General features: G+C 45.9%; 2 protein-coding genes across 2 annotated transcripts; both read left to right on the top strand.

Annotated features, from left to right (window-relative positions):
* The first annotated feature begins 1,233 nt into the window (after positions 1–1,233).
* EIF5A2 (eukaryotic translation initiation factor 5A2) lies at positions 1,234–9,235 on the top strand. The gene is made up of 5 exons (XM_014938831.1): positions 1,234–1,319; positions 1,572–1,756; positions 3,021–3,125; positions 4,173–4,304; positions 4,953–9,235. The coding sequence occupies exons 2-5, from the start codon at positions 1,592–1,594 to the stop codon at positions 5,010–5,012; spliced, it is 462 nt and encodes a 153-aa protein (XP_014794317.1). The 5' UTR covers positions 1,234–1,319; positions 1,572–1,591; the 3' UTR covers positions 5,013–9,235.
* A 270-nt stretch (positions 9,236–9,505) lies between these two features.
* Positions 9,506–11,785, top strand: RPL22L1 (ribosomal protein L22-like 1). Its single transcript, XM_014938790.1, has 4 exons — positions 9,506–9,578; positions 9,924–10,016; positions 10,651–10,772; positions 11,531–11,785. The coding sequence occupies exons 1-4, from the start codon at positions 9,570–9,572 to the stop codon at positions 11,673–11,675; spliced, it is 369 nt and encodes a 122-aa protein (XP_014794276.1). The 5' UTR covers positions 9,506–9,569; the 3' UTR covers positions 11,676–11,785.
* Positions 11,786–12,808: the final 1,023 nt, after the last annotated feature.

Raw genomic sequence — 12,808 nt, 5'->3', positions numbered from 1 at the left:
GAAGTGCTTAGTGTTCGTAGAATCACAGAATAGTTTAGGTTGGAAAGGAGCTTTGAAGGTCATCTAGCCCAACCCCCCTGCCATGAGCAAGGACATCTTCAACTAGATCAAGTTGCTTAGAGCCCCATTCCAACCTGACTTTGAATGGTTCCAGGGATGGAGCATCTACAACCTCGCTGGGCAACCTGGGCCAGGGTTTCACCACCCTCATTGTGAAAAATTTCTTCCTTATATCTAGTCAAAACTTCTTTTAGTTTAAATCAATTACCCCTTGTCCTATCGCAACAGGCCCTGCTAAAAGGTTTGTCCCCATCTTTCTTACAAGCCCCTTTTAGGGACTGAAAGGCCACAGTATGGTCTCCCTGGAGCCTTCTCCAGGCTGAACACCCCCAACTCTGAAAGAACACCCCCAACCCCACAGCAGAGGGGCTCCAGCCCTCAGATCATCTCTGTGGACTCGTTCCAACAGGTCAGTGTCTCTCCTGTGCTGAGGGCCCCAGAGCTGAAGGCAGTGCTCCAGGTGAGGCCTCCACAGAGCGGAGCAGAGGGGACAGAATCCCAGCACGTCTCACGAGGGAGCCACATCCCGCCACAGGCTTGGGAAACACTGAATTTCTTCTCCAATTCGTTTAAATTCTTCAGCCTGGAGAAGAGAAGAAGAAGAGAAGGCTCTGGGGAGACCTTATAGCGGCCTTTCAATATCTGAAGGGTGCCTATAGAAGAGCTGGGGAGGGACTCTTTGCCAGGAAGGGTAATGATAGGACAAGGGGAAACGGTTTTAAATTGGAAGAAAAAAGATTCAGATTAGATATCAGAAATTTTTTACTATGAGGGTGGTGAGACACTGGAACAGGTTGCCCAGGGAAGTTGTGGCTGCCCCATCCCTGGAGGTGTTCAAGGCCAGGCTGGATGTGGCCTTGAGCAACCTGGTCTGGTGGGAGGTGTCCCTGCCCATGGCAGGGGGGTTGGAACTAGATGATCTTTGAGGTCCCTTCCAACCCAAACCATTCTATGATTCTTTGAGTCTATGATTCTAAAACCCGCTTTTCTCGCCGGGAAGGTAGCACAACCGCCCTCCCGGGGGTAGCGACCACCTGGCCTGCCTCAGCGCCAAGATGGCGGCGGGGGGCGGGGCGGGGCTGGTGCGGCGGCGCGCGGCGCCGCTTGGCGGCCGAGGGCGGGAACGGCGGCGGGCAGTGGTCGGGCGCGTGTGCGCGGCGACGTAACCCGCCGTGACCCGGCACCGCCCCGCCACCGGCACCGGGACACCCCCCACCCCCCTCCCCTCCATCACCACCACCACCGGCCTTCCTTCACAGGTAAGAGGGGGGGGCGCGGCGGGCGCCGCCACCGGGAAGCGGGGGTGAGGTGAGGCGAGGGGAGGCCAGGCCGGCGCCGCCACCGGGATTGGGGCGGGGGGCGGCTCGGCACATGGCGGCCCGGCGGGCACGTGTGGCGGAGGGAAGCCTGGCGGGCCCCGCCATAGCGCCGTGGCCTCGCCTCGGAGGGAGGCGGTGGGGTCTCCTTCTCCGTTGCCGGGGCTCCGGGACGACCCTCTCGTTTGCCCGCAGCCCCCGCCGCCGCCGCCGCCATGGCCGACGAGCACGACTTCACGACGGGCGATGCCGGCGCCTCCTTCACCTACCCCATGCAGTGCTCGGCGCTGCGGAAGAACGGCTTCGTGGTGCTCAAGGGCCGCCCCTGCAAGATCGTGGAGATGTCCACCTCCAAGACCGGCAAGCACGGCCACGCCAAGGTGAGCTGGCCCCCGGGGCTACCGGCTAGCGCGGGGGGAAGGCTGCTAGCCCTTCTCTTGGCAGCGGGTTCTCCATCCTGTCCCTGCTTCTCCTGCAGCCGTGTCTCCTCTCCCACCCTACAGTTAGCTCCAGGGCTTCCCCTCAGAACAGGGCCTTGGGTTGTTGGGGTTTTTTTTCCCCCTAACTGGTTAAAAAGCTTTAATAGCGATAAAACCCTGTTTGGGTAGTGGAGCCAGAGCAAGTTCTGGAAGGGGGGTATTGCCCCCTACCCCCCGAAGCGGGGCTGTGTGCCCGCCAGTGCTGGCGGGTGTCACTGTCACCACGCACGGCGTCACACAAGGGCTGCGTTACGTAAACCCGGAGGAGCCCAGCCACAGCCGGGGCCTCCCTGAGCCCACTCTGCCCTCCTTTTCCCTGCCGGCTGCTTGCCTTTCCTCAGCCCTCAGCGAGGAGCACCTTCTCCCTCCTGCCTCCCAGCAGGGACCCTCTCGGGCCGCAGTCCTGCTGCCCAAGCCGCCGGCTCAGACAGCTCTCCAGAGCTCGGACCAAGGCTAGACTCCCCCTTGCTCCTCCAGGAATGCTTTATGGTGGGTCTAGTAGAGTTTAGAAACAGGTCTGTTACACGCACGGACTCGTTAAAGTTGTAAGTTTCCACAACCTTGTAGGTGGGTAAAGTATTTAGGGTTTGTCACAGCCAGAGCACGCCAAGCCCATGCTGGCTTTTTTTCCTGTCTCCATCCCTTCGCTTTTTTTTTTTTTTTATGGCTTGCTTTATTAGACAGATTGAGCTTTCTTAAATACTGAAACAGTTGTGAGGGTGAGAAGAGCGGGCTGTGAACTGGTAATCCAAGTGCAGAGCTGCTATCACCATAAAGGGAGGTGGGAGCTGCTTTAATCCCCGTGCACGACCACCTCTTCCTTTCCCCTTAACCTTCACGTTGTCACGGACACTGTTGTGTTTCTCAGAATAGCTAGAACTTGAACTAAATGTTTTCTGAACCGCTGCGTACTCGCAGCTCTCACTCTGCTGTAAAAGTACAGAAGGCTGTGGAAGATAACAGTGGCTGATCTTTGTTTTCATGTAGTGCTTCTGTAGCGTGCTACAAAAGGGTGTGAGAAGCCTTCTCTCAGTGCTCAGGCTGCTCTTGTACCACAAGCAAAGGGTCTGGGCAGAATCTGGTGTGGAAAATTGCAGCAATAACAACGGCATTTTGCTTCTCTAGGACCAACAGTAAATATGGTGCTATTTTTCTTCTCTTCTAGGTCCACCTGGTTGGTATTGATATCTTCACTGGTAAAAAATACGAAGATATTTGCCCATCGACTCACAACATGGATGTTCCAAATATCAAGAGGAATGATTACCAGGTGAGTTAACGTCACTCTGTCCTCCCACACATGGAGAAGCTTTGTATTCCTAATGCCACACGTAAACTCTCTTCATCCCCAAACCGGCCTCTCAATTAATAAAGTACTGATGCCAGAGTTAATGGAACTTGCCTGTCTGGACTTGACATTGCTGAACTCATAGCATTTTCTGAATTGTTAAACCTGTAAGAGCTCACCCATGGAAAGCTCGTTACTGTACCAACAACCTCGTTTTATAGTAGCAGTCTTTAGAAATGACAAGTAAAAGCCGTGATTCAAAGCCATGTTTTTTCTAGCTCATGCTGTAAGGTCACTTTATTCTTCGTGATACTGGCTTCCCTTTAGACTCTGAAGAGAGCTCATCCCTGCTGCAAGTTATTATTAAAGGATAATATAAGCATATATTGTCATTTATAATTTCAGCCTTACGTAGGGTAGATGAATCAGTAAGGTAGTCTTAAGCTGCATCTGATGCCAATTCTAATTTGCTACAGTGCTTTCTGCTCCTTGTGTGGAAGCTGCCTTTAGCTGATCTCTAGTAATTCTGCTGCTCTGAAATATATGGGTAAAGAGAACTTGGCAATCTTTTGTAACTTCTGTAATGCCTGCTGTGATTGGGATAGTGAGCTCTTAAAAGCACCACAATTTAAAATGTGACTGGCCTGTCTTAGGGCACAGACCTTCCAGGAGATTCTTAATATTATCTTGGTGGTCTTTTGTCTCATGTTCTTAAGTACTTATTGCCACTGAAATTCGGGCTTTATCAGACTTATTGGGGCTGGATTCCACCTCACAAGGATGGGTTTTGTGCTGCCCCACGTACGAGGAAGTAACCAGCAGGGTTCTGGTGATTCTTGATAGCAGACTGGCTTTTGCTACAGTTGCCTCTGATGACTGTTGTTAAAAATGGACATAAATTAGGTTCTTAACTGTTACAAACACAATACTAAAGACTTAATGTAACAGGTAGAGTTCACTGTGCCTGCAGCTGCTTCCTGATGGTGACTACTGATGTTAAATATCCTAAAAGTAAATTTCTCTTCACAGCTGATAGGTATTCAGGATGGATATCTCTCCCTGCTGACAGAAAGTGGTGAAGTTCGTGAGGACCTAAAGTTGCCGGAAGGGGATCTTGGTAAAGAAATAGAAGGAAAATTCAATGCCAATGAAGATGTGCAGGTAAGTATAGAGGACAGACAAGAAGAGATATGGTTAATTCCACTTGATTATGTAATGAAGAAGTCTTATTTTGATATTGATCGTTTCTGTCTCTCTGTGAAGAGCAGGTTGGAAGTATGGGGAATGGTCCTTTGAGATGTAGAAGGACTTTTGTACTGGAGAAGCTCAGGTGATAGTGAGGTGATAGGGGCATCTCTCAAATGCCTGGATAAACCCGACCAGTGCTGCTTGCACGGTGTGGACTGGGGCCTCCAGGCTTTCTTCATCAGGACCAAGCGTAGAGCTTTGTGATGTAGCCCGAGCAGTCTCATTTGCTGTTTTAGCAAACCTGTCTGGCAAGTAGCTCTGCAGACTGCAGTCTGCACTGGGCCACACCAGTTCCTCATTCAGCTTTATTGCAGGAGCTTCTTCATCTTCCTCTGTTGTAGGACGCTCAAGCTGCCAGCCAAGGCAATACAGCAAAGAACAGGCAGCAGAAAAACAAATCAGTGGGAAGGGCGGATAATGTGGAAATTCTTCCAGTGACTGACCAGTTTCAGCTTCTTTTATCAAGAGGGGTGGGATAGATATTAAAATCTGAAAGTCTATAATTTCTGGAGCTCTTCATCCAGGATGGGTTGGGGCTCACCTATGTGTCTTTTCTTCCAGATATCCGTCATAAGTGCAATGAATGAAGAATGTGCTGTAGCCATAAAGCCTTGCAAATAAAGAGGATCGCCAGGCTCCGGGCAGCTGCTCAGGTCTGGACAAACCACAGATCTCTAAATTTGGTTCCTATTGTCACCAAAGCTCTGGCCTTCACAAGCAACCTCATTTCTTTTTTGAATTGTTTAAAAAAAAAAAAAAAAGCAGTGCTGGATTCTGGATTAGTGTTGCAGGCTAACTGGCAGTTTTCAAAATCACTGAGATTTTAGTTCCTTAATTGTAACTATTTTAACATTCCTGTGGGTTTCAGCTATGGATCTAAGAAACCAATCAGGTGTTACTAGTGGATATATTTTTTATTTGCTTGAGCAAAACAGTGTTTGTCTGTATGAACAGACAAAATACAGTATTCAGGGGCTTTTAGATAAGCTGGTAGGTATCTAGGATTATAAAGTGACCTAGAGCACAAATAGTATTTTTCTTGACATGTTTAGGTAGAACTGACAATAAAAGTAGCATTTTTTTTTTTTTTTTAAAAAAAAGAGCTTAAGTATTTTGTGGATTGGGACTCTTGCAGAACTGTAGGTGCCAATCGCAACTTTTAGACCAAGAAACTCAAGTGATCAAAAATGCCAGCTGGCTTGACCAAGCCCCAGTGGCCATGTGCAACTTAACTGTATTACCTCTGTATTCTTCTTTGCCAACTCGTTGGCTTATTGTAACGATAAAATGGTGTCAAAGCCTACCTGTGGTTTAGGCAGGCAGTTGGAATATTGGGTAGATATAGATAGGTCAAGGGGACACAAAGGTGAGAATGGATGTTAAAGCTATAGACTTTCACTCGAGGCCTTTGTCAGACTTGAAAAATAAAATAGAAAATGCAGTTCAATTGCTTTCCTTTATTGTATTTATCTTAAACTATAAAAGGCTGACAAACTCCATGGGAATCTGTTGCAGTGCTTCCAGCTTTAGGTTTTAATCTTCAGGTTCAGACCGTATTTTTGTAGCACAGGGACCACGTGTTTTTCAAGAAGTGGGACAAACTGTAGCATTGAGCCTAAACTAAATGCATGTGATTCTTTTTGGAAAAAAAAAATTAAATAAAATATGGAACTATTGTATTTTCAAAATATAGACTTGACAGACAATAACTGAAAACAACCATGGCTTAACTATAAAAGTAAATTGCTACATAGTTATGAAAGTGAGCTCCTCTCCAGGGGAGTTCTGAGTCATTGAAACATGCATGCACGCCTCTAACTATTTAGTAGCTTAACAGGCAAACACAAGGCTTCACAGAACTAGTCACAGAAGGATAACTAGCCTACGCCTGTTTGAGGCGTTCAACTTGAATACTAAGACTTGGTGACTCTTCTATGAGTGGGAAACTTCCTCAACCCATGGCTCAGACCTGGCTTCACAGTTGCTAAATTGTTTCGTGAACTTGCCTTAAGCTTCGGTGGCTGTTGGCTAGTGGAGGACAACTTGTAGCCACGTGGCATGCTGCCCTGGCCAGCACGCACAATTCACACTCCATTGGCAGTGGGAGCCAGACTTCACGCTGCTGTCAAATGCTTAAAAGTGTTTTCAGCTTAATAGTATGTACTCCTTTAATCCCCAAAGGGCTCATGGCCACTGTCCTGAACTGCCCTTGTGCATACTGTGGCAGGGCTTAGCAAATCTTGGAGGTCTAATGTAGATGGTGGAACCCACGCATTTTCCATAGATTTCTCCTGACAGGGAAAGCAGTACAGTGAAGGTAAGACAGCAATAAATACTACTCTGGTCACAAAGCACAGTTACCTGGGACACCTGGCAGAGGCAGGATACTGCCACACGCTCTTGCCCAGCACAATACACATCACAGGTGAGCTCTGTACATAGCACCTTGACTGAAATGGCAGAATTGCTTTAAAAAAAAAAAAAAGCTGTAGATGCAAGAGATGGAAGTGCATTCAGAACAGTTTCAAATAGTTCAAGGTAGTCTGTGCTATGCTCCTCTCTGCCTCTTCGTCAAACTGGTACCTGAAAGACAGGCTTTGTTGGCTTTGGAGGTGACTGTGGAACCATCGCTGATGGTCTTGACAGCAAGCTGAGCTGTGTGATGTTAAAGGGGCAGTCATGGGTTGCTATGTCAAACTAATGCGAGTTCTAATGCTGTCACCGCATTACTAATGCTTCTGATATGCTTGAAAACTACAAGACTTGGATTTGTCCTTCTTCTGGTAGTGCTTCAGTCTACTTTCAAGGTGCCTGTCTGCCCTCTAAAACCTTGTTGGAAGACAGGTATTTGATGCCACTGGCCCACAATCTAAGCAGTTACTTAGACTGTAAGCTCTCCAGGACAAGGGCTGGGTTTTGTCCTGTTCCTATAAGCAGGGGTCCTGGTCTGACTGGGAGTTTTCAGGTACTACAGCAATCTAAAGACAGAGGTTTTATATCCTCCAGCTTGCTGGAAGAGCCCTCCTTGGGACACACGGATGTCCTTCTATTGCAACCTTCAGTTCTGCAAGATTTAAATGATTAAATACTTCATTATAGGTTTGTTCTTATATACTTAGTTGTCTTTTGTGAAGCGCTTCGAACACTATGGAAGCGCAGAGCATTGGCTCGTCATGCATGAAGTTTCCCATAGGTAATACATAAGCATGAGTCTTAAGCATAATCTCCAAGTTTCAGTAAAGTTAAAAGTTGCTTCTGAATTAGAACATGTATTCGAGGCATTTATTTTTTTCCAAAGTAAGATGTTTCAGTTTACTGTTAGACTTGTTTGCAACAAACTTTGTTTGTGATCAATAGTCCATATAGATGCGTGGTTTTAAGATTCCTAACCCAAATGCTTAGGGAAATTCTCTTTTCATAGCTTTACTTTAAAACAAATCTTACCAACGTACTTGTTCTGTAGTACTGTCTTAACACTTAAATTGTGTCAAAACCGAAAACTAGAAACTTTTAATACCTGATGGCAATTGTTCAGAGTAAAGGCTGTGAAAACTAGGAGGTGAAGAAAAGGATTTCCACTCCAAATAATGCATTTTTTTTATGGCTCCAGTTCATTGAGTTTCTCTTACTACTTTACAGAATTTGAAAAGACTGCAGTGTTTCCTGCCTCAAATGTTGGCAAATAATACTTTAAGATTTCAATAGATCCTTCTAATTTTTGCTTATAATGATGGTTTTTCAACTAGGCTCTTGCTAGTTGGGCCATGTTCTCAGGGCTGTTTTTTTTAAGAAGTTAGCTGAATTTCATTGTTTTAACGTAACTGCTTTCAAGCCTCTTGCAGGTTTTTCTAATCCACAATGTACCCAGAAATGGTGCACAGTCTGTAGTTTCACAATACAGGTAATTTTACATAATCTGTAAAGAAGTCGATTTTGTTGACAGTTCAGACTCTTATGGTTACTGCAGGTCAGTCTCACAGAATTCAAAATTCAATGAATCCCACCTTTTTTTTTTGGTTGAGTAATTTAGAATGTAGTTTGTTACAGTAGAACTAAACTTCGGGGCGGGGTGGGGGGAAAGAGACCTTGTTAAGGATATTTTGAGTATCTCGCTTGTTCACTGAGAATGTTAAGGAAGGCGTAGATCCTGGAGGCCTTGTGCTGGGAGCGCGGTGGAGCGTTCTGCACGGGATGCCAAGCTTCGGGTGTCTCTCCAGCATCTGTAGCCTGTCCCTACGGTATTTGGTATTTGGCATCTGAGACTTAACTTGGTTTGTTGAACTGAGAAATAAAATGGTGGCTATGTCTTGCTGTTATCCCAGAAAACCTCTCTTGTCCTGTGCTGTATCTTATAAGCTTAACTGCGGTTTGCTTTCAAAGTGCGGGTGGAAAAGAGGAATGATGGCGATGACTCTTTTTACTGATAATAGCGAAAACCAAATCCTGTAAATCGTGTGAACTGGGCGCGTGGTTCAAACCTGTATCTGTTTTGGAAGCTGTATTGTTTTCAACACCCTGGAAATGATTGGGGAAAGATGTAAATGTTGTGTTTTGCTCCAGAACTAATAAAGATGTCAGTGCTGTGGGGAGCTGGGTGCTGGTTAAGGTTACAGGGAGCGCTGGAGAGTCTCAAAGGCTTCGGTGAAGTTTGTTGTAGATGGCTCTATGTGCTCCAGTGAGGATGGTCTGTTCTCTGGGCCTTGGGTCCCTCCACTTCCCTGAGGAGAATCGCCTCACTGCCGCAGCGGCGCGGCCTGCCGCTCGTACGAGAGCTTGCGTTCTTGCCCAACAGAAATGAAAATCGGGAAATAAAAGTTCAATAAAAAGGTGACTCCTTCATGCTACACACGTTTCCTGCCTGTTTGTTCCTCTGAGGAAATTCAATAAAAAGGTGACTCCTTCATGCTACAGCCGTCTCCTGCCTGTTTGTTCCTCTGAGGCAACACGCGCCGCCGGCGGGAGGGGCCTCCCTTCCTCCTACTCCCAGCATGCCCCGGTGCGCCGCCCCGCCCCACGCGCTTACGTGATGACGTCGGGGGGGGGCTCTCCTCCTCCTCCCGGCATGCCCCTGGCTGCGCTGCCCCGCCCCGCGCGCTTACGTGATGACTTCAGGCCGGCTATAAAAGCGTAGCGTGAGGCGTTGATCTCTCTTTCCTGCGGGAGCGGCGGGGCGGTGACATGGCGCCGGTGAGGGCGGCGTGGGGACCGCAGTGGGCTGGTGGGCCTCGCGGGCGCGGTGTGGGCGGTGTGAGGCGGCTGGTGGCGAGCTGCCGGCCTTCCCGCCGCCGGTGGCCAGGGGGCCTCTCCCCGGGAGGGTCTTGAGTGGGTGGCGGGAGGCCGGGGCCTGGTTCTCAGGCCGCGGTGAGGTGGCTGCAGTGAGCACCGCTCTCTAGGCGGTGTCGGCCTGGGCCGGCCCCCGCCGCCGCCGGGGCACACTCTGCCCTCTCCACCCCCCCTCGCAGTGATGAAAGGTTTCCAGGTGTGGGTTGTTAATGTCGGGGTTTTGTTTTTTTTTTTTTTTCTGTGTTTTAGCAAAAGGATAGAAAATCTAAAAAGTCAACCTGGAAGTTTTGCCTTGACTTGACCCATCCTGTGGAAGATGGAATCTTTGATTCTGGGAATTTTGTAAGTCGTGGTTTTACTCGTACTTCTGGTGTGTAGCATATATATAGGTGTGCGTATAAATATATATATACCATAGTACATAGTACAATACATAGTACATAGCCATAGTACAGTAAGACAAGTGAGTTACTGCTGAAAAGTTACCTTTTAAACTTGTAAAATCAACAGCTGTTCTTTAAATTATCAGCACTTTTCAGAAGTTTCTTGGGTTTAGATGTCTTTTATAGACAAGATGGTTCATACCTACCCATGATGGAAGCCATTTTTGAAAATACTAGGGACAAGAAGGTTATTCGGGGTAGCCAGTATGGACTTATAAAGGGGAAATAATATATTATTAAATGACAATGGTGTTTTTTGGGCAGTGTTAGGTTAATGGTTGGACTTGATGATCTTGAAGGTCCCTTCCAACCTAGATGATTCTATGATGAGGACTATTTTAAATTGAATCCTGTTTTAGCACGGGGGTGATTGTTTTTAATTATACGCTGTAAAATCTTACTGCATTGTAAATACTTGGTATCAGGACATAAGTAAACGTGGTTTTTAATACTGCTCTGTGGCTAGGGTCCCTTCCCTAGTTCATACCTAGGGTGCCATTCCCTAGTGTTCTGTTTTTTAAATGTTGAAACAGGAACAGTTCCTAAAGGAGAAGGTTAAGGTCAATGGAAAAACCGGGAACTTGGGCAACACCGTTCACATTGAACGACTGAAGAACAAGATCACAGTGACATCTGAGAAGCAATTTTCTAAAAGGTTGGCATAGGTTTCCTTTTGTTGTATTTGTGATAGCAGATTTTGAACCGTGCTGTGTTGAACATGATGCACTACTGATACCTATAGAGAAGGTCTTAGCTCTGAGCTTCGTAGCACTTGTAAATATTAGTGGAAGTCTTAATTCAAACAGATTTGCAACATTAGATACTTAAAAAAACTGCTTTTTAAAACTCAAGACTTGATTGCAAACTGATTTTCCCTCTAATATAAGCATAGTAATACAGTGTCAGGCTTTTATATGTCGTGCTGAGCTTACGTCACGGGTGGCTGTTTTATTACTTAATTGGTTGTCTTAAAATGTACGTGTACACAATATGTGTGTTGCAAAAGAACCCTTTAGGTCAAATGAAGCCTTGAACTGCTTCCTGCATTAGGCCACGCAACAGATGCATGTGCTGATGAGAGGTGTGGTTCCTTCCCTGCATCCACCCCTTCGTTTGCTGATACAGATGCACCGGTATCTCTTACGTTAGACCAAGGTTTTGAACCACTTCTCAGTGCTTTTGAGTTACTGGCACTGTACTATGCAGTCAGAAGGCATCAAATAATAAATTCTTATGTAGATACATAATGGAAATGAAGTGGAAATATACTTTTTTTATCTGTTGTATATGATAATTCTTTATTTCTGGATATAGTGTGTTGTTGCCCTGCTAGAGCCATGTCTTGGCTGGACTGCAGACAACAGTAAGGCTTGTTAAACCAGAAAGTTCTGATGTGAATTTACTTTTTTTAAGGTACCTAAAATACCTCACAAAGAAGTACCTCAAGAAGAACAATCTGCGTGACTGGCTGCGTGTCGTAGCGTCTGACAAGGAGACGTACGAACTGCGCTACTTCCAGATCAGTCAGGATGAAGAGGGATCGGAGTCTGAGGAATAATTGAAGCTTAGCTTTCTACTCAATACAGCGTACAAAAGACTAGAACATCTATTTATAAAGAACACTTAACTTATTGGTGAATAAAGATTTTTGTACCCTGTTTGACAGAGCATGGTTAGTTTTCTAGATTTTTTTCTTAAATGCTAATTAAAAACCATTGCAGGGAATTATTTGATTTGCAGTTTTCCTTCCGGTGGTGGAAATCAGAGCTGTTCCACCTGGCGTCCGTGAAAGTTCAAGTTGAAAAGAACTGAGCCCTTCACCCCGTACAAATGTAGGTTGGTTACATCAGCGTTTAATCATATTGGTGCAAATAATGCCGGAGCTATTTGTGACTAAAAGCACCAGCTCCTTCGAGAAAAATTTCATTTCTGAGTGATTTTTTCAAACCATTGTTTGTCATATTCCTGTGTGTAAGCACAAGTCAGACAGGAGTATAACAGAGATCTGTTAGCCAAGTGTGAATTAGATTGACGTGTCAAGAGATAAATCTCATTGCCAGCATCGAGCTAAAACACCTTAAATGAAGCAGCGAGATGTGCTTTAATCTTAACAGTGACAGTGAATCCCACAAAATCCACACAGATGTTTGTACTTTTATGGTGGTGGATTTTAACAGTTCTTGTATTTGACTTGAGGGATTATTTCTTCAATTCAAGTATTTCTTTAGTGCAAGTGGCAGGTTCTTCATTGAAACACAAGTCACTCCGGATCCTATAAACTAGTTCTTTTGCTTATGTGACATCAAGAGAAATTGGATTAGTTTTCACTATGAAAAAGTGGTGCTTGTGTGCTGCGGTTGCAGTAGCTGTTCCATCCATGTGCATTTGCTGGCAGTGTACTCTGATTAATTAAAATATTTACTCTCAGGCTCCCGTATCCATGTGCATTTGCTGGCAGTGTACTCTGTCTCTGATTAATTAGAATATTTACTCTCAGGCTCGCGCCATGGTGAGCTCTGGAATTAGTAATGCCATAATTTACTGTCATAAAGCAGGGATGGATGTAGGCTCTGATGCTGAACTTTGGGCTTGAACACATCTGCTGGTTCGGGCTGAAATGCACTTACAAAATTGTTTAATTTCCTGATGATTTTATTTTTTTAATTATTTTTATTTCAGCATTGTTTTTGC

The sequence above is a fragment of the Calidris pugnax genome, unplaced genomic scaffold (assembly GCF_001431845.1).
Source record: "Calidris pugnax isolate Ruff unplaced genomic scaffold, ASM143184v1 scaffold52, whole genome shotgun sequence".
NCBI lineage: Eukaryota > Metazoa > Chordata > Aves > Charadriiformes > Scolopacidae > Calidris > Calidris pugnax.
The sequence above is the reverse complement of the archived record's forward strand: the minus strand, read 5'-3'. Positions and strand labels throughout refer to the sequence as shown.

What these genes read in the sequence shown, in the direction of transcription:
- EIF5A2 (XM_014938831.1), top strand. Translation starts at nt 1,592, where the DNA reads ATGGCCGACGAGCACGACTTCACGACGGGCGATGCCGGCGCCTCCTTC. An exon ending in GCAAGCACGGCCACGCCAAG is followed by an intron (nt 1,757 to 3,020) that starts GTGAGCTGGCCC and finishes CTTCTCTTCTAG; the next exon opens with GTCCACCTGGTTGGTATTGA. An exon ending in ATGCCAATGAAGATGTGCAG is followed by an intron (nt 4,305 to 4,952) that starts GTAAGTATAGAG and finishes CTTTTCTTCCAG; the next exon opens with ATATCCGTCATAAGTGCAAT.
- RPL22L1 (XM_014938790.1), top strand. An exon ending in TCTTTGATTCTGGGAATTTT is followed by an intron (nt 10,017 to 10,650) that starts GTAAGTCGTGGT and finishes ATGTTGAAACAG; the next exon opens with GAACAGTTCCTAAAGGAGAA. An exon ending in GAGAAGCAATTTTCTAAAAG is followed by an intron (nt 10,773 to 11,530) that starts GTTGGCATAGGT and finishes ACTTTTTTTAAG; the next exon opens with GTACCTAAAATACCTCACAA.